Source organism: Oryx dammah, unplaced genomic scaffold (assembly GCF_014754425.2).
Source record: "Oryx dammah isolate SB20612 unplaced genomic scaffold, SCBI_Odam_1.1 HiC_scaffold_7, whole genome shotgun sequence".
NCBI lineage: Eukaryota > Metazoa > Chordata > Mammalia > Artiodactyla > Bovidae > Oryx > Oryx dammah.
Genome location: NW_024070191.1, coordinates 18,074,164 through 18,101,521, shown reverse-complemented (window position 1 = coordinate 18,101,521; position 27,358 = coordinate 18,074,164). Strand labels below are relative to the sequence as shown.

At 39.6% G+C, this 27,358-nt stretch overlaps 1 protein-coding gene and 1 long non-coding RNA gene across 2 annotated transcripts in view; both read right to left on the bottom strand.

The window, feature by feature from the left end:
- The window catches only part of ASAH1 (N-acylsphingosine amidohydrolase 1), a 28,907-nt gene that overhangs the window by 813 nt on the left and 736 nt on the right, over positions 1-27,358 (bottom strand). Inside the window, exons 2-13 of the mRNA XM_040243120.1 lie at positions 13,353-13,399; positions 11,109-11,199; positions 10,306-10,392; positions 9,527-9,605; positions 8,087-8,161; positions 7,197-7,242; positions 6,341-6,485; positions 5,540-5,594; positions 5,335-5,416; positions 1,745-1,876; positions 1,519-1,642; positions 1,024-1,080 (exon numbers count right to left, since the gene is read on the bottom strand). Coding sequence (XP_040099054.1) covers positions 1,024-1,080; positions 1,519-1,642; positions 1,745-1,876; positions 5,335-5,416; positions 5,540-5,594; positions 6,341-6,485; positions 7,197-7,242; positions 8,087-8,161; positions 9,527-9,605; positions 10,306-10,392; positions 11,109-11,199; positions 13,353-13,399 — 1,020 coding nt within the window. The remainder of the gene's footprint in view (positions 1-1,023; positions 1,081-1,518; positions 1,643-1,744; positions 1,877-5,334; positions 5,417-5,539; positions 5,595-6,340; positions 6,486-7,196; positions 7,243-8,086; positions 8,162-9,526; positions 9,606-10,305; positions 10,393-11,108; positions 11,200-13,352; positions 13,400-27,358) is intronic.
- Positions 13,917-27,251, bottom strand: LOC120865768. The gene is made up of 4 exons (XR_005721504.1): positions 27,240-27,251; positions 19,680-19,683; positions 17,558-17,561; positions 13,917-14,343 (listed from the first exon to the last, which is right to left on the bottom strand). It is a non-coding gene; the product is annotated as an uncharacterized LOC120865768 (long non-coding RNA).

The following is a 27,358-nucleotide window of genomic DNA, read 5'->3' as shown; positions in this document are numbered from 1 at the left end:
ACAACTGACTTCAATAGAACCATTACCGTTTGTGTGTGTGTGTGTGTGTGTAAAGACACAAAAGGTCCACATAATAATAATAATGAAAACAAACTGACTTCAATAAACCATTACCATGTCATAAACAGGTGTGGCAGAGAACAGTTCTTTACAAGGTCTTAATTCTGTGCCGTATACTGCTTCACAAACAATGCTTTAAGGCTCACTTTGCAAAGACCAGTGGTGTACTGTGGAGAATAAAGAGCGTAGCTTTGGCTTTCCTTATCCTGGAAGCATTTCTCAAGCAGTGAGGGAAACTACACAGAGACGCAGGTTAGAAGGTACACACCCAACTCACACAAGAATCTGTAAGTAACCCAACTGTGAACTCAAGCAAAGATGGCGTGGGCAAAATGAGACATTGGGGTCAGTGGGCAGAGGGAAAGCTTCCCTCAGGAGCCAGGTTCTCATGGAGGCACACTGATCTTAGGGTTTAGCAAAAGAAGGCAAGGAACAAATGGGAAAAATCAGAGGAATCAAACACGCAAGAGGGGGGCTATTAGCAAACTGGATGATCAGAAGACTTTTGCATATTTTAGCTAAAGAGTAGGGGAAAGGCTATAATAACATTTAAGAAAAAAAACAATCCACTAAGACAGAAAGCTGTCTGAAAATAGACTTCAGACTTCCTTTTGTCTAGTATTAGGTGTTGCAGCATACAGCATTCAATTCCTCATGGATGGAGAAGTCACTAATAACATGCTAAATTCAATCCAAATGCCATGTAAGTAAAGCTGGAAATGGTACTCTGACCAAACTGGATATCAAGCTGCAGTGACCAACTTCTTTGTCACACCCAAGAGTTACGGTTTTGGTCACACAAAAACATTTTAAAAAGTAGCCTTAAGCTGAACATGACTTGGAATTCTAGCTCTGATTGATCCAAGACAAAGAGGAAAGATGAAACATGGGATCAAATTCTTTTCCTAAAATCAAAAGGATATATATACACACACACATGTACATATATTAAAAAAAAGATACCTTGTTGAGGACAGGTTTTGTTGACAAGACATCATATATGGTTGCAAATGAGATATTCTAAAACACAAAAAATAGTTATTTTTAGTACATTAAAAATAGTTATTTTTAGTACATTAAATGCAGATGTTGGCAGCTTTATCCACACAAATGGGTCATTAGACCAAGATATTCTTCAATCAGCCTCCCCTAACCCCCGTAAAAGAATTTCTCTCGGGTCACTGTTCAGGTGGTGATTCTAATATAGCATGCTTGCTTTCTTTCTCTTCTTCCCCTCTTGAATTCCTGACATTCAACTCCACAGAGTGGTGTCTACCATTAACAAGGGAAAAGTATGGCGAAATTTTGCTCTTTATGTTAAAAATTCAGTGGAAACTGTCCAGAGACAATGACTGTTAGGAGGTTTATAAATTCTTTAAAGGCCAATGAAAAAATGTTAGAATGGAGACAATCTTTAGTAGTCACCGTTTCTCTCTATACGTGACACTGGGAATGTACCTCTTGGGTTGTCCGGTTCAGACACATCTTCGCAGGTGTTCTGCGATCATCAAGGAAGAAGGGATTTTTCCATCGGTCATAATTTGTTTGTACCACATACCATCTACCCTGCTTGGGGTCGAGTCTAGATACAAAGAGAGAGATTTGTCTTAGGCTTCACGCCTTAAACCCACGCATGTGTCTGTCTCTGCCTTAGTTTCTGTGTTGCTTGAGCACATGTACTTACTCATATACATCCAGAGACTGTTTTCTGTCTCGTGTAATCACACAACCCTCCCCAGACTGGTTGCCTCCCACGATAAAGTACGCTGGGGCCAATATCTTGGTGTTGGTCAGTATATTCTTGGCTTCTTCATAACTACAAAGAAATATTTAGAACAAAGGAAACACTTTTAGTTGACCTGAAATGGAAACTTTTAGCTGTGGAAACTAAGGGAAGACATCTGAGGAACATGTTTTTCTAAAAAGAATAGTGAACAATGGCTCAGGGAGAAACAGTCTCTTGTTCCTCACAGTGAAGCTCCTCACAGTGAAACAGTGAGATCTCGTCCCTTGCTCCTCACAGTGAAACAGATCTGAAATGTTCCCTCAAATGTGAAGGACAAACGAAACGATCATCATCTACCCTTACAGTCTATATACCTTTCACTCAACAACAGAACTAGGGAAAATAATATAAATTACTTTATTACTTGAAAATCAGCTATCAAAAATGGAAATGGATTTTCAATGTATGGGTGGGGGATTGTTTGCATACCAAGAAAACTTCACAGATGCCCTTCACAGATATACTATCCCTAGCACATTTTAAATAAGTAATTTTCTTGCTGTAAACACACACAGAAACATGCAGAATGCCATGTTAGTGTCAAAGGTTCACCTCAGAAATTCTGAAATAGTTTCTCAATGGAAGATAAAGCTCAGTAGTATTTTAATATTAGTAATTTAAAAGAAACTACTTTAAAAGGTTCATGTACCATGATGCAAAGATGGTTTCAACATCCACAAACTAATCAATTGTTGATACACCCATTAAACAATGAAGGAGAGATGAATGGATGAAGAAGTTGTGGTACATATATACAATGGAATATTATTCAGCCATAAAAAAGAATGAATTTGAGTCAGTTATAGTGAAGTGGATGAACATAGAGCCTGTTATACAGAGTGAAGTAGGTCAGAAAGAGAAAAACAAATACTGTATAGTAACACATATATTAATGGCACTGATGAACCCATCTGCAGGGAGGGAAGGAAGACACAGACACAGAGAATGAACCTGTGGACATGGTGAGGGAATGAGAAAGTGGGACAGATGCAGGAAGAGCATCGACATATACACACTACCACCTGTAAAGTAGAAGCTGGTGAGAAGCTGCGGTATAACAGCGAGCCCAGTGTGGTGCTCTCTGATGACTTAGTTGGGGGGAGGAGAGGGAGGTTCAAGAGGGAGATGATATATGTATAATTAAGGCTGAACTGCATTGTCATATGGCAGAAAACAACACACTATAAAGCAATTCCAATTAAAGAATAAAAAAAAGATAAAATATGATCTTAACAGATGCATTTGACAAAATTCAACATCTCAAAAAAGTGTGTGCAGAGGGAACACAGCTTAACATAATTAAAGGCCATATAAGAGAAGCCCACCGTTAACATACTCAATAGTGAAATGTTAAAAGTTTTTCCTCTAAGATTAGGAACAAGACAAACTTGTCCACTCTCACCATTTTTATTCAATATAGTATTGGCAGTATTAGCCAGAATAATAAGGCAAGAAAAAGAAATAAAAGGTATCCAAATCAGAAAGGAAGAAGTAAAATTGTCACTATTTGCAGATGACATAATATTATAATAAAGATTCTCCATGAAAAAAAACTTTTAGGAATAATAAATTCAGTAAAGTTTCAGGACATGAAATCAGTATACAACCATCAGTTGTGGTTTCATACACTAGTAACATCAGAAAGAGAAATTAAGAAAATAGTCCCATTTCTAATCACATCCAAAAGAATAAAATACATGGGAATAAATTTAACCAAAGAGGTGAAAGACCTGTACACTAAAAACTATAAGACACTGATGAAAGAAGAGGACACAAATAAACAAAGATATTCCATGGTCATGGATTGGAAGAATTAATGTTAAAATGTCCATACTACCCCAAAGAAATCTACACAGATTCACTGCAACCTCTATTAAATTCTAAAGGCATTTTTCACAGAAATAGAACAAACAATCCTAAAATCCGTTTGGAATAACAAAGGCCATGAATAGCCAAAGCAATCTTGAAAAAGAAGAACATCTATATTTCAAACTGTATTACAAAGCTACAGTAATCAAAACCATGCTGCTGGCATAAAAACATGTTGATCAGTGAAACAGAATAAACAGCCCATAATTTATGAAAAAGGAACCAAGAATACACACTGGGGAAGAACAATTGCTTCAAAAGATGGTGTTTGGGAAACTGGACAGCTACATGCAAAAGGATGAAACCAAACCACTACCTCACACCATACACAAAAATCAAAATGCATTAGAGATTTAAACCTAAGACCTGAAATCATAAAACGCTTAAAGAAAAACAGGTAATACGCTCCTTGACACGACTTGGCCATAAGTTTTAGATCTGACACTGAGACAAAGGTAACAAAGACAAAAATAAACAAGTAGGACAATGTCAAACTAAAAAACTTCTAAACAACAAATAAAACCTTCAACAAAATGAAAAGTCAACCTACTGAACTGGATAAAATATCTGTAAATCATAGATCTGATCAGGATTTAACATCCAAAATATATATAGAACTGATACAACTCAATGGCAAAAAACAGACAATCTGATTAAAAAGTGGACAGAGGGTCTGAACAGACATTTTTCCAAAGATGAGATACAGGTGGCTAACAGGTGCATGAGAAGGTGGGAAATGCAAACAAAAGCAACGATAAGGACCATCTCACACCTGTCAGACTGGCTATTATCAAAAAGACAAGAGGTAAGTATTGGCCAAGATGGGAGAAAAGGGAACCCTGTGGCATTTGGTGGAATGTACATTGGCACGGTCACTACGGAACCACCAGTATGAAGGTTCCTCTAAAAACTAAAATTACCACACGACCCAGCAATCCCACTTCTAAGTAATGATCTGAGGACATGAAAACACTAACTTAAAAAGATATTCACACCCCCACATTAACTGCAACATTATTCACAATAGGCCAAGTCATGGAAACAACCTAAGGATGGATGAATGGATAAAGGAAATGCAGTATATATACAATGGAATATTATTTAACCATAAAAAAGCATGAAATCTTGCCATTTGTGACAACATGGAGGGGTCTTGAGAGCATTTTGCTAAATTAAATAAATAAGACAAATACCATGTGATCACACTTAGAATCTACAAACAAAAAATAAAAAAATTCACAGGTACAGAGAACAAACTGGTGGCTGACAGAGGTGGGGGCAGGGTGGTGAGAGGTGGGTAAAATGGGTGAAGGGGGTCGAAAGGTACAAAATTCTAGTTATAAAATAAGTCTTGAGGATGTCATGTACATCATAGTGACTATAGTTAATAATACTGTACTGAATATTTGAAAGTTTCATAGATCTTAAAATTTCTCATCACAAGGAAAAAAATTGTAACTGTGTGGTGACAGATGTTAAGTAGACATTGTGATCATTATACCATATATACAAATACCGAAACATTTCGTAGTATGCTTCTTATACTAATATGTTAATTATACCTCAAGAAACAATTTAAAAAATACAAAATCTGATAATAAAGCAACCAAATAGATTACCTTGTGCTATTTTCTAGAACTGATCTAATGATAAACCCTATCCACTGGGCATCTTTCTTTCCCAAAATCCATTCCATGACACCTGGAAGAGAGAAAACACGCAGTGTCACAGGACCTAGAAGAGATTAAACTATTAATCAGAAAGCACAGCCTAGCCTTCTTAAAACAGCTATGAAATTCTCGTTTCAAAGAGCTCTCTACTTACCCATAAAACCACCATCTATACTGAAGCGGTCATTGAGCGTAACACTAAACAGTCCCTGGAAAGAAAGCAAAGCAGTGAGGTCAGAAACCTCCACCAGCCTGTTTAAGGCCCTCTCACTGTGCTCTTCTGTATCCTGTTATATCAGGGCCTAGATTGGGGACTTTGGGGTGTGGGGGGAGAGGAAACAAAATCAAGGCATGATACTACTTTTAGAAGTTCAAAGCATTTTTCACATCCAGTGTGTGAGATAAGTAGATGGATGTTATTGGCCACACTTTTCCAACAAGAAAATTCAAGTGCAAGGACTTAATGACTAACTTGCCTGAGGGCCAGAGCCATGGCCAGAGTCCAAGGTTTACACTCACAGCCCTAGAGACCCACCATGGGCTTTATCTCCAGAAAAGGCTCAGAAGTCTTCACTTCCTCCTACTCTTCTCTACCTTAGGAGCTAAAGGTAAACAAGAAGTACAATGGGACGAACTGGGGCTTCATATTCGTTTCAGGTTCTCATTTCCTTAGACTCCATCATTCACACAGAAGCGAAGTCGCTCAGTCGTGTCCAACTCTTTGGAACCCGTGGACTGTAGCCTATCAGGTTCCACCATCCATGGGGTTTTCCAGGCAAGAATACTGGAGTGGGTTGCCACTACCTTCTCCAGGAGATCTTCCTGACCCAGGGATTGAACCCAGGTCTCCCACATGGTAGGCATTGTAGGCAGACACTTTACTGTCTGAGCCACCTGAGAAGATCAGCATTCATACAGAGCTACCTGTAAAATCTGGTAACAACCGATTCCTTACTGGTTTGAATCCTGTTAACATGCCCACGTAGCCAGCAAAGGTGGTTGCCTTGAAGACAGTTTTATTGTTCCTTTGGAAGTCCAAATTCACTGTTAAAGGTTTTAGTTCCTCAGTTATGACCCAAGTATCATTATTTATATTCCACCTACAAAAGACAAATTTCAGTGACATTTAATACCAGTGACAATAAGGATGAGTATGATGACGATGGTCAGGCATTATGCTGTGCTGTGTGCTGTGCTTAGTCGCGCAGTCGTATCCAACTCTTTGCGACCCCATGGACTGCAGCCCGCCAGGCTCCTCTGTCCAGGAGAATTCTCCAGGCAAGAATACTGGAGTGGGTTGCCATGCCCTCTTCCAGTGGATCTTCCCAATCCAGTGATTGAACCCAGGTCTCTCACACTGCAGGTGGATTCTTTACTATCTGAGCCACCAGGGAAGCCTGGTCAGATATTATAACAGGTGCTTTATTGACCTAATCCCCAGTGATCAATATTCACAAGGATTTTCCAATATAGGTAAGTTTTATCTTCCATTTTCCATCAGAGAAGTTAAGTAACTCCCCCAACATGACACAGCCTATAAATAGCAAATCCCAGATAATATTTAGGTCTCCAATTACAAAGCACTGTCATATTTTTTTTCAGGAAGGTAAAGAAGACACATGAAATAGAATGCTATTCTTTTACTCTCAACTGAATAGGAGCAAGCTTAATCTGTTCTCAAAACTAAAGAATCTAGGGTCTTCCTTTCTGGTCATAGTCTGGGAATGACTTGGTACTTAACTTTTTCATCAATGTAATACTACCTACTCTTAGGGATTGAGACATACCACATTTTTTTTTTTTTTACTTACCCAAGAAATAGTCCAAAATCCATGTTTCGCCCATGTAGTAGATGACCTAAATTGAAAGCAAGTAGAAGAGACATGTAACAGCAATTATGACAAGACGATTGATTCTAAACGAAAGCTGGACACTTAATTTTGGTTAAGTGATATTCCTAACTATTCAATTCAACAGTAAGAATTAAGTAGCACCTAACATCACAAGCCTTAACAAGATGAAAAGGCTGTCTCTGTCACAATGGCCAGATTCCCCCTCAGTACCTGAGAGCACAGGGCTCCAGGTAAGATTAGAAGATGGGGAAAAGATCAGTGGCCATGTTTTCTGGTTCACCGTGACACTGTCCTCCTCAGACGAAGCTATCTCAGCCTCACCTAATGTGACTTACCAACACACTTCCCTTCAGGGATTGTCACCTACAGATATACCCAGAGTATAGGTCAAAAAATAACAGTGAATCAGGGTACATCACCCTGGGCCTTGTAATCTAAGGACTTGTCAGGAAAAATGTGGAAAAGTGAAGCTGGTCTACACAGGGTTCCTTGGCCAGAAAATGATGGGAGAAACTCTGTTCTGCCCCTGTGAGTACTTAGATCGAATCACAAATATGGGTATAAGTAGCCTATGAGGGAAAGTAAGAATGTTTTCAGTCCTGAAACAATTTGTGCAAGAGGTCTGCATGCCTAAATTAAACTTTAATAGCCATCACAGTAATTTTAAAATAAGAACAGTTTTCAATTCACTTTCCAAAACTTAATCAAGATCTATAATACCCTATGCAACATTCACATATATGCATAGCAAGTCTGTATTTTACAAGTTCTGATTTCATTTATTTCAAGATTTTTCTTCTGTTTTGTGCTTTGCACGACCCACCCTGCCCCAGCGCACATTCATTTACCTTCTTTGTCTTCTGTTATTATTGAAGTACACACGGTAAAAAGTTCATAGAAAATATTGAATAAAATAATCTCTCCTATGAGAAAAAAAAAAGGAAAATTTCTGGTCAATATGCAGAACCGTGACATTGTCAGGAAAATTCTTTTCTCAGAAAAAGTGTAACTATCGTCATCATTGAGTTTTTGCTTGGGCAAACGTTAAGTGTCTGCAGATAATCTGAGCCTGCACGGCTGGTGGGGTAGGGGTCTCTCCCTCTGTAAAAGGCACTACGGGAATTCACTGAGGAAGACAGCCTTTTTAGTAAACAGTATTGTCAATTGGAAAGAACTTGAACTTTGATCCCTAACGCATACCATATACAAGTTAATTCAAGATACATCATGGGCCTGTATGTAAAAAGTAAACAAAAGTCACAGAGAAGAAAACACACAAAAATTATGTTTTGGGGGTAGGCAAAGATCACTTATGTTAGTCACTCAGTCATGTCTGACTCTTTGTGACCCAATAGACTAGAGCCCGCCAAACTCTTCTGTCTATGGAATTCTCCAGGCCAGAATACTGGAGTGGGTAGCTTATCCCTTCTCCAGGGGATCTTCCCAACCCAGGGATCAAATCCAGGTCTCATGCATTGCAGGCAGATTCTTTACCAACTGAAACTATGGCTCAAAATGCCCCAATAAAAGAGAGTGACACTATCACATGGAGACTCAGCAAGTGGAAAAAAGGCTTGTATCAATACTACGCTGTCAATGGTTACAATCACTCTGAAAAACTCGTTGGCACAAACTCCGAGACTAAATACTCAGCTAACCTATAACCCAGGTCATATCCCAGAGAAATGAGTGTACATGCCCATCAAAAAACATGAACAAGAATGTTCATAACTCAAATGTGGAAATGACAAATATCCTAGTCATACAATAGCCTACTACCTATAACGGTATGTGCAAAAAACCGGACAACAGTTCATATCGTTTGGCTCTATTTGTACAACGTTTAAGAGGCAAAACTAACCTAAGGTGAAGTCCAAATAGTGGTTACCAAGAGGTTCAGAATCGTGCAGAATGGAGCAGGCTGGATTGCTGTATTATCTTGTTCTGAGTTGTGATTAAATGCATATATGCATGGGGAGTCCCAGGTCATGCAGTGGTAAAGAATCTCCCTGCCAGTGCAGGAGATATGGGTTTGATCTCTGGGTTAGGAAGCTCCTCTGGAGTAGGAAATGGCAACCCATTCCAGTATTCTTACCTGGAAAATGCCAGGGACAGAGGAGCCTGGCAGGCTACAGTTGGACATGACTGAGACACACACACTCTTGGATTTTAAAAATTCTATTGATCTGTATTCCTAAGATCTATGTACTTCACTGTATGCATTACCATACTCCAATAAAAAATTGGGGGTACTTTATTAAATTTCGTAAAACTGCAGTGAACTTTACCTAAAGGGATTTCAGTAACAGCTGCAATCCCCTTCATTTCTTCCTCAAAGGGGCCAGGGAAGTTGCCAAGCAGACCAGGCTGAAAAACAAACACATTAACCATCATTCAACCTGCACTGTGGCTTTGAGATCTGCTTCTTTTACATATACTCTGTACTAGCCATTGTTGCCACAATAGGTGATCAAAGCTTTTTTTTTTTTCCTAAGGGGTTAAAACCCCTGTGTTTTTTAAAATTGATTAATTTATTTTTGGCTTTGCTGGGTCTTCCTTGCTGCACTCGGGCTTTTCTCTAGTTGTGGCAAGCAGGGCTACTCTCTGGGTGCGGTGCGAGGGTTTCTCCTTGCAGTGGCTTCTCTTGTTGTGCAGCATGGACTCTAGGTGTGAGGGCTAGAGTAGGAGACGGGGCAGGAGACCGGGCAGGAGACCGGGCAGGAGACGGGGCAGGAGATGGAGCGGCAGCTGGAGCGGCTCTGGCCTGCAGGCTTAGTCGCCCCACGGCATGTTCATCCACAAACCATGTTTTTTATAAATACATTAAAGAGCAACTAACTGCCGAAATTTACCATGCTATTTTATGTCTTGTAATGTTACCAAGGGCCAGAATTTTAAGTCCCTCTGAGGTTTTAACAGTAGTCTGAAATAAAAGCAAAGTTGTCCAAGTTCCTTAGAAGAGGCTGTCAAATTATGCCTTTAAATAAGTATAGAGCCTTTGCTGGAATGTGTGTATATTTGGCTGTGTGTGTTTTTAATATTTATTGTAGGAAATAATATTTCTTACCAACTTTTGATCCACTAACTGTATAATTCTTCCACTTGGCACAAATGCATTTGTTATATTCTTCACGGAATTTATTATAACTTTCAGCTGAAAAATAAATTTAAAAATTGATTAGAGACATAAGGAAGTGTTGACATTTAACATTAATCTTGATATAGAAAAGTATTTGAAGACCATTTCAGAAAAGGGTTGTAATTAATGTACATCCATGTTTACTAAATGATTAGCCCTGTTTTGTAAATCACAGTAATCATAACTGTCATTATGTCACACTGATCTGTATACCTAAGATCTGTGCACTTTACTGTATGTATACCATACCCCAAGAAAAATGTTCTGAAAGCCTATAATCTGTATTTTAATCAAGAATCACACAATTAATTATAGATGGTTTTATTTCGACTATGTGTGCAATGAATATATATATTAATAAAAAACTGCTTTTTAACTGCTAAAAAAGATTAATTTTGGTGTAACAAAAAAAGATATAGATTTTTGACTTATCTATATGTACCTAAATAAAACAGTACTATTTAAAAACATATGTAAACAAGATATATCTTTAACATGACACACGATTTACTTTAGATGATAACATATGAGATAAAGGCAGAGGCTAGTAAAAATCAAGAAGCTACAGAGAAATAACATCCTCTTTTCTCTACTATCATTTATTATAAATGGCAGAGAACCATAGAAAGCAGATTCTTAAAATACATGGTACATAGTATCATGAAGTGTTCTTTTAAATACAATTATATTCAATCAAGTCAGAGATAAAAGACTTAAGAATCACACCCTACCGCTGGTGCTTTGACCACCATCAATTCATGCCATCTCTTGTACGGTGGTAAATCGAGATTTATGGTGTACCATGGAACCGGACCCCTGTAACTGCAATGAGAGGTGTATCATCTTGAAATGTTTAAAAGCAGTTTCTTGATGATGATTAGATAGTTACATCATTATAGGTATATTAGAGACATATTCTTAATAACAGAGAAATTGGTACTCAAACCAAAATTTGCAAAAAAGCTCATTTTCCACTCAGTGCTTCTGTCCTCGGTCATTTATACAATGCCATTTTAGAAATCCTAAAATGGAATTACAGCATTATAGGAAGGTTAACACATAATGGTGATAGGTAAAATAATCAATTTTGGCATGTAACCTGAGTATCACTGCTAGAAAATAAATGCCTTTTTTTCCCATCCTAAATCTCTACGAAGATTTTGTTTAGGCTCTGGGCACTTCTCCAATTGGTTTCCCAGTCTCAGAATTCCCTCTTAGACAGTCTGAACACTGTTGTCAAATCATTGACTTTAGAGCTGGCTTCAGTAAGATCACTTTTAATCCCCTAGAATGGCAACATAGTATATGAGCTTCCCAACACTGACATCAAGAACCTTCACTACTGACTCAGCCATGCTACTCTTCCTACTATGCTGTTGCTAAGTCGCTTCAGTCGTGTCCGACTCTGTGCAACCTCAGACGGCAGCCCACCAGGCTCCCCTGTCCCTGAGATTCTCCAGGCAAGAACACTGGAGTGAGTTGCCATTTCCTTTTCCAATGCGTGAAAGTGAAAAGTGAAAGTGAAGTCACTTAGTTGTGTCCAACTCTTAGCGACCCCATGGACTACAGCCTACCAGGCCCCTCCGTCCATGGGATTTTCCAGGCTTCCTACTACACATCCTCTCTTCTCCGTTTTTTTTTTTTTTTTTTTTTTTGCTATGCTGTGCGGCATATGGGATCTTAATTCCCCAACAAAGGATCAAACCCAGATCCCTGGCATGAAAGCACAGAGTCTTACCACTGGACCACCGGGGAAGCCCCCACATTCTCTCTCCTCATTCTTCTTAGTAAGTCCAAGCCATGTCACTGTTCGATCATATCCATTCCCCAAAGTCCTACTCTTCAATTTACACATAGCCATTTCCACTGTGAGGATAGTAGCAACATCCACTACTGATCAGTGGAGCCAGGGCTGAAATCCTGATGGATGAACTCTGCAACTATTCTCTGTCGCCACAGAAACATGATCTTCTGGCACTTGTTACTGAACTGAGCCTCTTAAGGGTGTACCATTCAGTGACTGATAAGCTTAAAGCTGCCTAAAAATAGCCAGCATTTGCTCCATTACTGCCCTGCTCCAGAGAAGCAAAAGGTGCCCTCTGGTGGGTGCTACAATGTTACCAAGCTCTTAAATATACAGACATAAATCCAGACTGATTTCTACAGTGGGGCTGGGTTAAGAGGGGATGTGTTAGTTCTGACAAGTCACAGTATTGGGGTCCTATTTATACTTCTGTAGTCACGAATGAGAATAATTCTTTGGTTAAAGCTGTATGTATCCTGTCTTCCTTTCTCTGCAGCAGGCTACTTTCAGTGCAAGGGGACAGCAGGGAGAAAATGGTGACCATTCCTGACAACTCTTCCTTCTTTTTCACATTCTGTACCCTCCAGGGTGGTGAGCCATTCTCAGATCTTTCCCTATTTAGCCACATAGGATTTGAAAAGGCCAAAACCCTAAACTAAAAACATTAATGTTCCACACACTAAAACATGATATTGGCCCTTCCTATGTTTTCCAATCCTGTTTTGGCCTCAATAGTTTTGATTATCATGGGCACGGTTTATTTTTTTGAATGTTTCATGTGAGATCCTGCACTCTTTTGTTTCAGCATGATGGGGTGGTTTATACTCAGGCATCACAGAAAATCATAGGTGACCTCTGCATTTGTCAGCATGAGAAAAATACTTAGGGGTAGATACAAGAATTTATTTAGTGGAGAATGCTAATCCTTTTTTTCTCCCCCTGATTTTGATGGGCTCAAAATGAGACATTTCATCATGGGGTATTTTCACATTTGTTCAAAGTCTTAGCCAAATGCATACCACACAAACCTGAGGGAAACAAAATCATCTCAGGATAGAAGACATGACTTAAGGTTTTATTCAACGTCGTTACTTCTGTGAGATCATACTTAACGTGGAGAGAAATCTCCAGGGAGGTCAGAGTGAATCCTGCTCGTCTGATGTTTACTCACGTGGGCCCTGAAGGAGGATAGGTTGATTTTCTGCAGTCTTCAGTCCACTAAAAAAACAAAGACAAAAGTTTCAGAAAAACAGAGTAGGCAATCTGCAAAGACAGCTGGTGAAGACAAAATCAAGTATGATTTGTCATTTTAGACCATTTCAATGCCTCTTAAAAGTCTTTTTCTCCCATGAAAACTTCAAAATCTCAAACTTAAGTGCATTTTCAGTCTCTCCAATTTACTAATTTGGCTTTTCGACTGCAAATACATTGAGTTAAGAGGAAATACAAGAATATAGATTGAGACTTCCTTGGTGGTACAGTATTTAAGACTCTGTGCTTCCAATGCCAGGGGTGTGGGTTCAGGCCCTGGTCGGGGAACTAAGATCCCACATAAATGGACATAGAGCTGAGTCATTCTGCTACATCTGAAACTAACAAAGCATTGTAAATCAACCATATTTCAGTTTTTAAAAAATTAAAAAAAAAAATGTAGATGGAGTTCCCTGGTGGCCTAGTGGTTAGGATTTTGGGCTTTCAGTGCTATGGCCCAGGTTCAATCCCTGGTCAGGGAACTGAGATCCCAAATGCCCCGTGGTGCAGCCAAAGGAAGAAGAAACTGTAGAAAAACGTTTATGACAACTAGGTTGATTTATCACTTGCCAGGATCTGATATACTTATGAGGTAACTCTTCTGCAAGAAATCTGCATCCTGAACCAGAATTTCAGGGCACAGGGCTGGGCCCCGTCATACTCTGGCCCTTCGTCACCCCAGCCTCCATGTACAGCCACATGCAACCACACGCTGTGCTCCCTCACCGTTCATGCCTGTGCAAGCACCCGCCTTGCCTTCTGCCTACGAGGCCCGCTCTCCAGCTTGTAAGCTTTTGGCTCCAACTTCTAAGATCCAGCTCAGATGTCTTTTTGGTGATGTCTTCATCTACTTGCCCTGGGAGAACAGCCACCCTCTCCTCTCTACTCCCACAGCACACGTACACATCTCCCTTGCTACCCTTCTGATGTGTACTGTAATTCTCTGTGTGTCTCTTCATGACCACACTGTGTTCTTGAGGCATGTGCAGAGCCCCCGTGGAGGCCACCACTGAAGTAATGAAGGAACAAGACTGTTTTTAGGGAACACGGCTTAGTCTTAGCAGCAAAACAGAAATGGTTCTCAGTATAAAATGATTTTTAAAAATCTATACTGATTTATCATTCTTTTATTACTAGTCTCAAAATGCCAAGATGCATTCATCTTCTTTTTGCTGGAGACCCAATATTGCAAGAGAAAAAAAAATTGTTTTAAAGAAGCATAAATTCACAGTAAAAGGAAGGTGAAGTAGGAAAGGAAACTACTAGCACTGTAGTTTGACCTCAGAAAATATATCTGTAGCAAATTTGTCTGGGAATGGAGATCTCACATCCTGTTTTAACTTTTGATCGCCCGGGAAGTGTATAAGGTAGTCTGACGTTACCCGATATTCAAACATGAATTGTCAAAATACCACAGCACGTTTCTCATATAAGTACCATTTTGTTTATCATTTTCAGTTGAACTCATGAAAAAACAGCATTAAGTGTACACTTAAAATTTTCAAAGGCTATCATTAGAACTTAAGTTCCATTTCACAATTGAAATATAAAATATTAGATATTAAATAGTATCGATTTGACAGTTCAGAATCAAACTAGCACAAGCTAATTTTCAAAGGGGTTAGGGGTTAGGGTTAGTAAGACTGACTGAGGGTGGCTCTTCTTATTCAGAAAAATTTCAGTCTCAGTCCTGAGTTCAGAAGTTGTAGAAAAACTGTACTGCTGCCATCAGGGGCAGGGACAGTCAGGATATACAGCATCTATTTCTTATAAAATTCACACAAGTGAAAAATCTGTGAGAGCAAAAGAAGTTCATGGTTGAATAACAACAACATGATAGATTTAAGTATGTTCCACAAAGTACCTGCCAATCAACAATAAAATTAATAACCACAAGCTTTAAACATCTGGCATTTTCAGAAATTTTGTACATTTGTCCAACTAAGCTTTTATTCTGCTCCACCACTATTAATTGTTACATATCACAGCAGATTCCACTTCAGGTTTTAGGAACTACTAAATTCTCAAGTTCTCTGAAAACACCCTTGGCCTGCTGTTGCTTTATGCAGACTATTCATGAAGACTAATTCTTTAGTCTCAAACTTGGCATTGGATGCTCTAATAAATACTGATAAGTGATCAGTGTCAAGAGTCAAGAAGATAACTGGGAATCATTTGTCTTGTTCTCTAGTTGATCTTGGAGAAGGCAATAACACCCCACTCCAGTACTCTTGCCTGGGAAATCCCATGGACAGGGGAGCCTGGTAGGCTGCAGTCCATGGGGTCGTGAACATTTGGATACGACTGAGCGACTTCACTTTCACTTTTCACGTTCATGCATTGGAGAAGGAAATGGCAACCCACTCCAGTGTTCTTGCCTGGAGAATCCCAGGGACGGGGGAGCCTGTGGGCTGCCATCTCTGGGGTCGCACAGCGTCGGACACGACTGAAGCGACTTAGCAGTAGCAGCTAGTTGATCTTGACGCTGCTGTTGAAGCCCCAGGCAGCAGCAGTCTTTGGTTGAAGGCTAAAAGAATGTGAAACAAATTTTCTCAAGACACATTTCTTGTACTTCTGCCATCAAATGTGATTTCACCAACTCACCTTTAGTAAACAGCTTTCCCTGCTTTGCTTATAAATAAGCTACCTGGAGAGATACTTCGGGTGTAGCCTCATTTTACTGTTTAAAATTTGTCAATCAATTCTACAGTGATGAGATACTCTACCTGTTGTTTTCTGATCACTTTTTCCCCTAGGAACTGGGAGCACCGTGATGTCTGCGTGGTCTTGCAATGTCAACATACACTGTATTCTTTGGATACAACTCTAGCGTCACTGTGTAATCAACACAATGCTCTGCCAGCTAATTATCAAGAAATCCCTACTCTGCTTGGCCTCAAGAGCACATCTGAAGTCCATTTTCTTTGTTATGATGTGATAGGCTTAGCCTCGTAGTTTTCTTAAGGATTAAAATAACGTGATGCGTCAATTCATGTGACACTTAAATGCAGGTGAGTTGTAACTGCATAAGTGCCGTTCGAAACACAGGGAACAGCACTGAAAGCCAGAAGCCCACCACACTCAGGCTCTTCAGGAACAAGCCAGCTGCTCCTGTGCTGAAGCAGCCACAGCCAAAACACAAACCAGAGCACCTGTGGGCCAATACAGCTCAGTGTATGGACCCTGACGTGCGAGCTTCATGTAATTTTGACACGTCATGAAATATTAATCTTCTTTTGATTCCCTCACAACATTTTTTCCATTTGTACCCTCTTAAATTTTATTTTGCTTTTTAACTTGTTTTATATTGGAGTATAGCCAATGAACAACATAGTGATAGTTTCAGGTGGACGCCAAAGGGACTCATCCATACACATACACGTATCCATTCTCCCCGAGAGCTTCCCTGGTGGCTCAGATGGTGAAAAAACCTGCTGGCAATGTAGGAGACCTGGGTTCAATCCCTGGGTCAGGAAGATCCCCTGGAGAAGGGAACAGTTACCCACTCCAGTATTCTTGCCTGGAGAATCCCATGGACAGAGGAGCCTGGCAGACTACAGTCCATGGGATTGCAAAGAGTCAGACACGACTGAGTGACTAACACTTGGACTTTCACCCTCCCCCTAGCTTCTGAAGGACATAAAAACTATCCCCAGTTCGCAGACCTTACAAAAACAGGTGCCAGACCAGCGCTCAGGGTACTGACATCCAAACAAGCTGCTCTTGCTAGACGATTTCTTCAGTTTCTGTCAAGGCAAACCCTCCAAGGTGGTATGAAAGTGTTAGTCACTCAGTTACGTCTGACTCTTTGCAGTCCCATGGCCTGTAGCTCTACAGGCTCCTCTGTCCATGGAATTCTCCAGACATGAGTACTGGAGTGGGTTGCCAGCCCTTCTCCAGGGGACCTTCCAGACCCAAGGATCAAACCTGGGTCTCCGCCATTGCAGGCTGATGCTTCACAGTCTGAGCCACCAGGGAAGGTGGCATGTATGTGTGAAAGAGAGACAGAAGGCAGAGAGACACTGTATGGGTTTAGTGTCTTGCTCAGCTGCAGTGCCATATGCAAGTCTGGATGCAGAGGTTGGGATGGGGGTTGTCGTCTGTTTACTGGCCCCTCAACTGAACTCTCCTTTCATCTTCATTATTCTTATTCTCTAGAATAAATGCTACTCCAAGCCAGGAACCTCTCTGGGATCTCCTTTGTCCACTTTCTTCATCAGTCAAAACTCCTGCAAGGGTTTTGCTTGGTATATATATAGAATGGAATACTTACTCAGCCATGAGAATAAACTAGTGGTTACCAGTGGGGAGAGAAGGCGGGAGGGCAATATAGGGGTAGGAGATTAAGAGTTACAAACTATTAGGCATAAAATAAGCCACAATGATGTACTATACAATATGAGGCAAATAATATTTTATAATAACTATAAGTGGAGTATAACCTTTAAAAATTGTAAGTCACGATATTACACACCTATAACTTAAATAATATGGTACATCAACTATACTTCAATAAAATTGTAACTACAGAAATAAAAAGGATAGGAAAATAAAGGTGAGAAACTTTCTCCCAGAATAAAGAGAAAAAATTATATAGAAAACACAGGAGGGAAAAAAAAAAAAGAGAGATTTAGAGCATCAATGCATGGAGTCCAACATCTGATTAACCGGATTTCCAGAGAGACAGCAGAGATAATAAAGAGGGGAAAGTAATTAAAGAGATAATGTAAGAAACATTTCTACAGCTGAAAGGAGATGAGTCCCCAAAATGAGAAGGCCCACTGATTATTTGAAATAATGACTGAATAAGCGCCTTCAGTGAGACACATCACTGAGTATTTCAAAAGGTAAAGGATATTGGGACTTCCTTGGTGGTCCAATGGTTAAGAATCTACCTTGCAATGCTGGGGACATGGGTTCCATCCCTGGTTGGGGAACTAAGACCCCACAGGCCACAACTACTGAGCCTGCAAGCTACAACTAAAGAGCCTGTGCACAGCACAGAAGTGTTTGCTTCTGAGATGGAAATTCTAATTCAAAAAGATACACGCACCTTAAGGTTGACAGCAGCACATTTACAACAGGCAAGACGTGGAAGCAACCTAAGTGTCCATTAACAGGAAAATGGGTAAAGAAGATAAGATATGGAATATTACTCAGCTATAAAAAAGAATGAACTTACTTCCATCTGCAGCAACATTGATGGACCCAGAAATAATGATACTACATGAAGCAAGTCAGAAAGACAAAGATGAATATCATGGTATCACTTATATGTAGAATATAAAAAATACAAATGAATCTACTTACAAAACAGAAACGGACTCATAAACATAGAAAACAAATTACAGTTACAAAAGGGAAAAGGGAGGGGTGTAGGGAAGGATAAGTTAGGAGTACAGGATTAACAGACACAAGCTGCTATATATAAAATAGATAAGCAACAAGGATTTATTATATAATATAGAGAATTATATTCAATATCTTATAATAATCTATAATGGAAAATAACCTGGAAAAAAAATGTATAACGGAATCACTTTGCTGTACACCTAAAAACACAATACTGTAAATCAATTACACTCCAAAAAAACAGAAAACACAACACCACAACAAAAAGAGTTTGCTTCCAGAGAAGAGGGATGGGGCAGAAGGAAAGAGCCAGAGATGGCTGCTTTTCATCATAAAGCTCTCTGTATTATTCGATTTCCTTTAACTATGTACACTCTGATACACATTTTAAAATATCAAATTAAAAATCTGCATAATTTCAGCTATATTATGTGGAGGATTTTCAGAGACTGATTCCCTGACATGATTTTAAGTATTTTTAACTGTCATTATCTAAAATTATTTTAAAACAGTGACGACTGCAATGGAGGGCAGGGTACTCTAAATCCTTGTTTAGAGAAATGTTAAGTGTCCTTGAAAATGGACACTGAAAAGCAGCACTCTACTTAAGAACTCAAACTACAAATTTTCCACACACATCACTTAAAAAGAAGGGCAGGTATTAACTTTAGAAATGCAACTCTTAGCTCATCCTAATTTACTCATAAGATTCTTCTAAATATCAGACCTTCAGGTGAGTAAAAAATGTGATCTGATTCACAGAAATCAAATTTATGGCCCTTTTACTACATTTCAAGTTTTCAGGAACTTTAGGGTCATGTGCTGGATGTAAGACCCTGCTCGGTCAGGGACTAACAGTCCCAGTGGCAGCCCCAGCCCAGGCTTCCCTGCTTACTCTCCTAACTTCCCACAGAGATAAGAATAAAGCCTCAATTTATTTCCTAATAGGGAACAATCCATATTTCCTTCAGGGCTTTTTCAACTCAGTGAGTAAATGAAATGTAAGGAGGCTCATCTTTCCTAGTAATTATATCTGCATGACCTGGGTTCCAAAGCCAATAAACGAGAAGGCAATGGTTCTGTCAAATATTATGAAAGAGTTCAACCTACTCCAGAGGTAAGAGAGTAAGTAACCCAGTCATCACACATGCAGGAGGCTGATAAGCCACTGTACCATGATAACCCTGGTAGCGATAAATAAACACTGAAATATACAGACATGAAATCTGCATGGAAGTTGGCTGTTAAGAGTAAAGGGTAAATGTGATTGTAATTTTTAAAGGTAACAGCCACCAGATCAGGGTATTTCAGGTGGACATCAAGTGCTGTCACCAAAGTCATTTTAAAATTTTTAATTAATTTTTTTATTGAAGTACAGTTGATTTTACATTATTATATTAGTTTCAGGTATACAGCATAATGATTCAAATTTTATTGATTATATTCCATTTAAAGTTATTATAAAATATTCACTTTATTCCTTGAACTGTACACTATGTCCTTGTAGCTTATTTAATTTACACATAGTAGTTTGTATCTCTTAATCTCCTACCTCCAATTTGCCCACCTCTTTCTTTCTCTCCACTGGCAACCACTAGTTTGCTCTCTGTATCTGTGAGCCTGCTTCTGTTTTGCTATATTCATTTATTTATTTTTTAGATTCTTCATATAAGCAATAATCTATGATATTTCTCTCTCTGACTTATTTCACTAAGCATAATACCCACTAACAGCAGTCATTTTAAACAAAAGAAAAATTAGATTTGGGGTAGAATGAAGACAGTTACATTCTCACTGTCAAGGGAAACTTCTACAAAGAAAGACGGCTTCAAAATCTATGTGTAGACTTGAAATAAAATTACAGTGAGCTCATTTGTTATTTACAGATTCTTACTATCTCCAAATTTAACTATACAAGATTTTAATAACAGATAACTTTAAAAGGTAGGCAAAAACTTAAACAAATGATAGGTAAAGAATGTAACTAGATGATAGGGAGTGATATTAGTTAGTCTGCGTGGTATACTGTGTTACTTTGTCAAAGGGTTAAAAAACACAACTAATTTAAAACCTCAGTCTCTTTCTGTGTGCTCTCTCATTTTTGCTTCCTAAAGCCAAAGAAAGTGGTGAAAATGTCTGTAAAATGTTTTGTAAATACTTCCTGGGTCAGCAAATTCTAATTATTCTGGTTATTTGATAAGTACTTGAGACTTTTTGAAATTCCTCAGTTGCAATGTCCTCCCCACTCACTAAAACAAACAAACAAACAAAAAAACTAACTATAGAGCTACTTACTTACATAACTATATTTAGGAAAATCACATATAAACTGAAAATTCTTCCATTAGTAACCCGATTGCCCCATGCCTAAAAGAAATGACACCTTGTCCAGCTCCCTAAAATATGAGCCCTTCCAGATGAGAACCTCAATGAAACGCATGCTTCTAAGATTGAACTAAAGAATCCAGAAAGCCCTCAAGCGCTTGTCTTACTCACATAATCAGAAAAAGGCAATGAAAGAAATTATATAGTGCACACCAGAGTTCTTACCTTAGGAAAAGAAGCTGAACAATTCCAGCAAGGCAATTTCAATTCAGTTCTTTAATTCACCAACAACTAGTTTCTAAATAAGAATTGTGTCTTAAGATGTTCTCTATGTATGACAGTGCAGACACATTCAACACATTCTTGAACAAGAAAAGGCCTGTTTCTTGCATAAATAACAAACTCAAATGAGCATGCAAAATTTTTCACTTGTTTTCTGACCTTTGATGGGATGGTACCTTATTAAACTGTGGATATTTAGACAGAATGGGAACACACTCTTCCTAAGGGCAGAGACCTCCAGCGTCTGGAACACAATCTGGCACAGAGCAGGTGAGTAGTATCTGTTGACTAAGCAAACAGATGGTACCTGTGTATGTTTTCCTTTAAAGTACTGGGGTAAAGGTAAATGTAGTACAATAAAGCTGGCTGGACCAGAGAGGGTTTACGTGATTTGGGGAGACTCTGCAAATCAATGCTAAGAGCTGATTCAGTGGCTAACATTCACAATATGTGTTACTCACTTCAGAAGTTGATGCATAAAAGCAAGCTTGATTCAGCAATTCACTACGGAGCCAATGTGGTGAATTTTCACACAGTTTTAGGAATCTGCTTAGATTTATTACTGAGAACCCATCTGCCAGCGCAGGAGACATGGGACAAGGGGTTCAATCCCTGGGTGGGGAAGATCCCCTGGAGGAGGGCATGGCAACGCACACTCCAGTATCCCTGCCTGGGGAATCCCATGGAGAGGAGCCTGGCGGGCTACAGTCCATGGGGCCGCAGAGTTGGACCAACTGAGGTGACTTAGCACACAGGCACAGTCTGATTCCTTTCCTTCTGATTCCTCCATAGGCTACCGCAATCTATTTTCGGCTCCCAACACTGCTCTGGCCAAGGTGACCAACGACCTCTCAGCGCCAAGCACAACGGACGCTAGACATCCTCCTGGCCTTCAACACAGGTGGTCTGTCCTGCTCTCTCCCCGAGCTCCCCAAACACTTGCGCTTCAGTTCTGGCCACTGCTGTCTTTGCCTGTTCTTCTCTGCCTGACATACACATGTCCCTAGGCCTCTTCTTTTCTTCTCTCCTATCTACTCAATGTTCACCTGCTTCAGTGGGTTTCAAATATATGCCTACGACTCTCAATACCCTCTCCTGAGCTCCAGTCCCAAATGCCTGCTGGAAAGTTCAGTATCATCTGAAATTTGACGTAACCAGGGTGAAAATGATCTTCACTCTTCCCTTCCCGTTCCCACCTAGTGATGCCATCGTTCACCCAGCTGAGCACCGGAAAGGTGCCTGTCCCTCACCCCATCTGACTCTTCCTTCTGCTCATTCTACCTCCGAATCTTCTCTGGAACCATCCACTTCTTTCTTTTTTCCACTGGCACAACCCTCCTGCAAGTCACTCAGTTTTCTCCCTTAGTCTCCTCATAGCTACCTTACTTAAGCCCTTCCAATCCAAACTGATCTTTTGAAAGTGAGAAATTTATCACATCTTGTTTAAAACCAGTCAACAGCTTCCTGTGCTTTTTAGGATAAATTGCAAAATCCTTAGTAAGGTCTACAAAGCACTGATGATGTCATCTCCATCTCCCCCTCTAGACTTTTCTTGCACCACTTCTGTCACCAGTATCTTTTAAACTATGTTATAAAATTTATTGAGATAATATTGGTCCATAAAATTATGTAAGTTACCAGTGTATAACATTATATATCTACTTCTGAATCTTGCTGTTGTTGAGTCATTAAGTCGTGTCTGACTCTTTCTGACCTTGTGGACTGTAGCCCACCAGGCTCCTCTGTCCATGGAATTTCCCAGGCAAGAATCCTGGAGTGGGTTGCCATTTCCTTTTCCAGATCTTCCCGACCCAGGGATCGAACCCACGTCTCTGGCATTTGCAGGCAGATTCTTTACCACTGAGCCACCAGGGAAGCCCCTACTTCTGTATATATCACAAAACTTTGTTTCCATCCATCACCATTGGGTTGTCCCCTTTATCCAGTTCTCCTTCCCTCTGCCCTTTTCCCCCTCTAGTAACCGCTACTCAGTTCTCTGCATCTACATGCTTGTTTTTGTTTGGTTTGCTCATTTATTTTGTTTTTATATTCCCTATGTGAATTAATCATATGGTATCTGTCCTCTGATTTATTTCATTCAGCATACCTTCAAGATTTATATACATTATCATGCATGGCAAGATTTCATCTTTTTATGGCTAAGTAGTATTTCACTGCATGTGTGTGTGCGTGCACAAGTGTGTGTGTGTGAGAGAGAGGAGGGGAGAGAGAGAGAGAGAGATTTTTATTCATTCATCCATTAATGGGCACTTAGGTTGTTCGCGTATCTTGGCTATTGTAAATAATGCTTCAACGAACATGGGAATGCAGATATCTTTTTGAATTTGTGTTTTCATTTTCTTTGGATAAATACCCATAGATGGGATAGCTTGTCACCATCATCTTTTTATTTTTTTAACTTTTTTGTGACTGTCTTCCTTTTTTTCTTTATTTTTAATTGAAGGATAATTGCAATATTCTGGTTTCTGCCATATATCAACATGGATCAGCCATAGGCATACATACGTCCCTTCCTTCTTGAGCCTCCCTCCCATCTCCCACCCCATCCCACCCCTCTGGGTTGTCACAGAGCCCAGGTTTGAGTTCCCTGGGTCATACAGCAAATTCTCACCGGCTGTTTCACGTATGTTAGTGTGTATGTTTCCATGCTACTCTCTCCATTCGGCCCACCCTCTCCTTTCCACTCACACCTGCCATGTCCGTAAGTCTGTTCTCTACGTCAGCATCTCCACTGCTGCCCGGCAAATAGGCTCATAGTACCGTCTTTCCAGATTCCTTATCCATGTGTTAACATACGATATTTGTTTTTCTCTGACTTCCTTCACTCTGTATAATAGGTTCTAGGTTAACCACCTCATTAGCACTAACTCAAGTGTGTTTCTTTTTATGGCTGAGTAGTATTTCATTGTATATATGCGCTGCAGCTTCTTTATCCATCCATCTGTCAATGGACATCTAGGTTGCTGCCATGTCCTAGCTATTGTAAATAGTGCTGCAATGAACACTGGGGTACATGTGTCTTTTTTTATTATGGTTTTCTCAGGCTATAAGCCTGGTGCTGTGATTGTTGCATCATATGGTAGTTTTATTTCTAGTTTTTAAAGGAATCTCCACACTGTCTTCCATGGTGGCTGTATCAGTTTCCAGTCCCACCAGCAGTGTAAGATAGTTCCCTCTTCTTCACATCCTCTCCAGCATTAATCATTTGCAGAATTTTTTATGATGGCAATTCTGACTGTTGTGAAGTGATATTTCACTGTAGTTTTTATTTGTATTTCTCTAATAATGAGTGAATTTTGATTTGCATTTCTCTAATAATGGTTTTTCTAGTAGTCATGTATGGATGTGAGAGTTGGACCATAATTAATTAGTGATGCTGAGCATCTTTTCATGTGTTTATTAGCCATCTGTATGTCTTCTTTGGAGACATGTCTATTTAGGTATTTTGCCCACCTTTGGATTGGGTTGTTTGTTTTTCTGTTATTGAGATGCATAAGCTGCTTGTAGATTATGGAAGTTAATCCTTAGTTGTTTCATTTGCTACTATTTTCTCCATTCTGAGGGTTGTCTTTTCACCTTGTTTATAGTTTCCTTTGCTGTACAAAAGCTTTTAAGTTTAACTAGGTCCCACTTGTTTATTTTTGTTTTTATTTCCATTATTCTAGGAGGTGGGTCATAGACGATCTCGCTGTGATTTATGTCATACAGAGTTCTGCTTATGTTTTCCTCTACTATTATTTCTTAATAGAATCAAAGAATAACTCAAGAAGACCTTAAAAGACACATACTCTGAAAAGCCTCAAAAAACAGAACAAAATCCACAGATGTTCCAAATCCAATGATTTCTATTTTGGCTTCTAGTTCCCACTATCATATTTATCAAAAGCAGTTCTGAGATATGTTTTGTAACTCTGTGGCAACAGTTTATCATAGAGTGATTCAAAATGAAAACCTGCTTATTCCTGTCAAAAGACGAGTCACTGAACTTTTGTGAAGTTCCCCAAATCCGCTCAGCCAGTGGCTCCCAGATTTTCCAGATCAGTTAAGAAACTGAGAGGGGCCCAGCACAGAGGAGTCCCAATTTTTGCTCGAAAGTGAAAATATTAAAACAAACAAAATTCACACACATAAAAGAAAGAACATTTTAACAACAAAAACTGAACACCTGCAATCAGAATAAAAGCTAACATTCTAATTTAATAATTTTATGGCCTATTTTTTCTCATTTCATTAAAGATTTGTGAAAGCAGTTTCCCAAACTGACACCAGAGGCTGGACTGGACTTTGATAACCACTGTTTGGTGGTAGTGGTTTGAGATAAAAATTACTAAGTTCATGGAGCATGTGTGCATGCTCAAACATGTCTGACTCTTCGTAACACCCCACCGACTGTAGCCCGCCAGGCTCCTCTGTCCATGGATTTTCCAGGCAAGAATACTGGAGTGGGTTGCGATTTCCTTCTCCAGGGGATCTTCCCAACCCAGGGATCAAATCCACATCTCCTGCATTGGCAGGTGAATTCTTTACTAGTGAGCCACCTGGGAAGCCCAGATTCATGGAGGGGCTATTTATTTTCTTGTTCTAAAAATACCTTTTAAAGTAATTTTGCTTAAGTACTGAGAAAGAAAATAAAAAGCATTCTCTGACATTTGAAACTGTTCTGAGGTTCACACCTAGACCTCTCAGTATTAGCACTTGCTGATCTGACACTCAAAAGCCAGGCCATTTTTGTTCTCCTGTTAGACATAATCGACCTCACAATACCTACTTCAGCGAAGGTTAATCTGAGGCACGATAAAATCATACAGAGCAAGCCCACTTCGTGACTCTGTCTAAGCTCAGACAAAAAAGACAAGGGTACCTTGCAACTCACAAAACACGAAAGACCCTCTTCTATTGCTAAACAAATGACGTTCTTCACTCAATCATACTGTTGCCTCAGTTTCTAAAAGCATCTGATCTAGAGCAAATCCCTGATTCCTTAGACCTGACCCTGAAACACACTAAATCCAAATTATAAAACCGGTTTCCCCTAATGCCCTTTTTCTGAGCGACCCCAGAGTTGCCCATGGTGAGCATTCTCATTCACCGTGGAATAATAAAACCAAGGTTTTTCAACTATAGACATGTTTCCTGGGGTCTTTGGCTGAAAGCATTGACAGTATCAAAGTATAAAATTCTTTAAAAATTCTCATAATCCCCACCATTTTACAGCAAATTAATCCCATACCCACATTAAAGCAGACTAATTTTATTTTTCCTTATATCCTTCTAACCCATGCCCACTGTGTATTTTTCTCTTACTGAAATCACTGTGCATACCTTTTTGTTTTCTGCTTTTACTTGCTTTATCTTCTGTCACTTTTGAATGGCTGAATACTACGTCACTATGATTTTATTCTTAAAGCACTTCTCCGTAGAGAAATAAAAGAATAACGGAGGCGAATGCACACTTTGCTTGCAATATCAATATCCTACTTAAGCCGTCATGAGCAGCCTTTTCTAGTCAGTCTTAAGTCACATGCACCCAAGTTCCTATTTATCTGATCTGTCGACAAACAAAAATGCAGTCTTACGGTGTTTTGAGAATAGAATTAAGCAAAAGCACCAGACTGGGTGTCCAGAGGCTTGAGTTGTCACGCACCCGAAAACAACAGAGTGACCTCTAGGCTAGTCACTGACTCACTCGGCGACTACTTCCTCCCCTGCTAAGAATGAAACTGGTCCCACATTTGCTCTTGCAATTATCAAGTCTGTGTTCCTGCTACTTCCCTGAAAGAGAAAGAGCCACAGGTCTGGTGGTCACTTGACTCGGGTTGGCCTGGACTACTCCCACCGCCCTAACCGGGGATGCCTCGTCCTTTCCGAGGGCCCTTCAGATCCTCAGTTACTACCTCTCCTTCAGCACCTCGTCACAAGGCAGAGAAAGCCAAAGTCCTCAAGCAG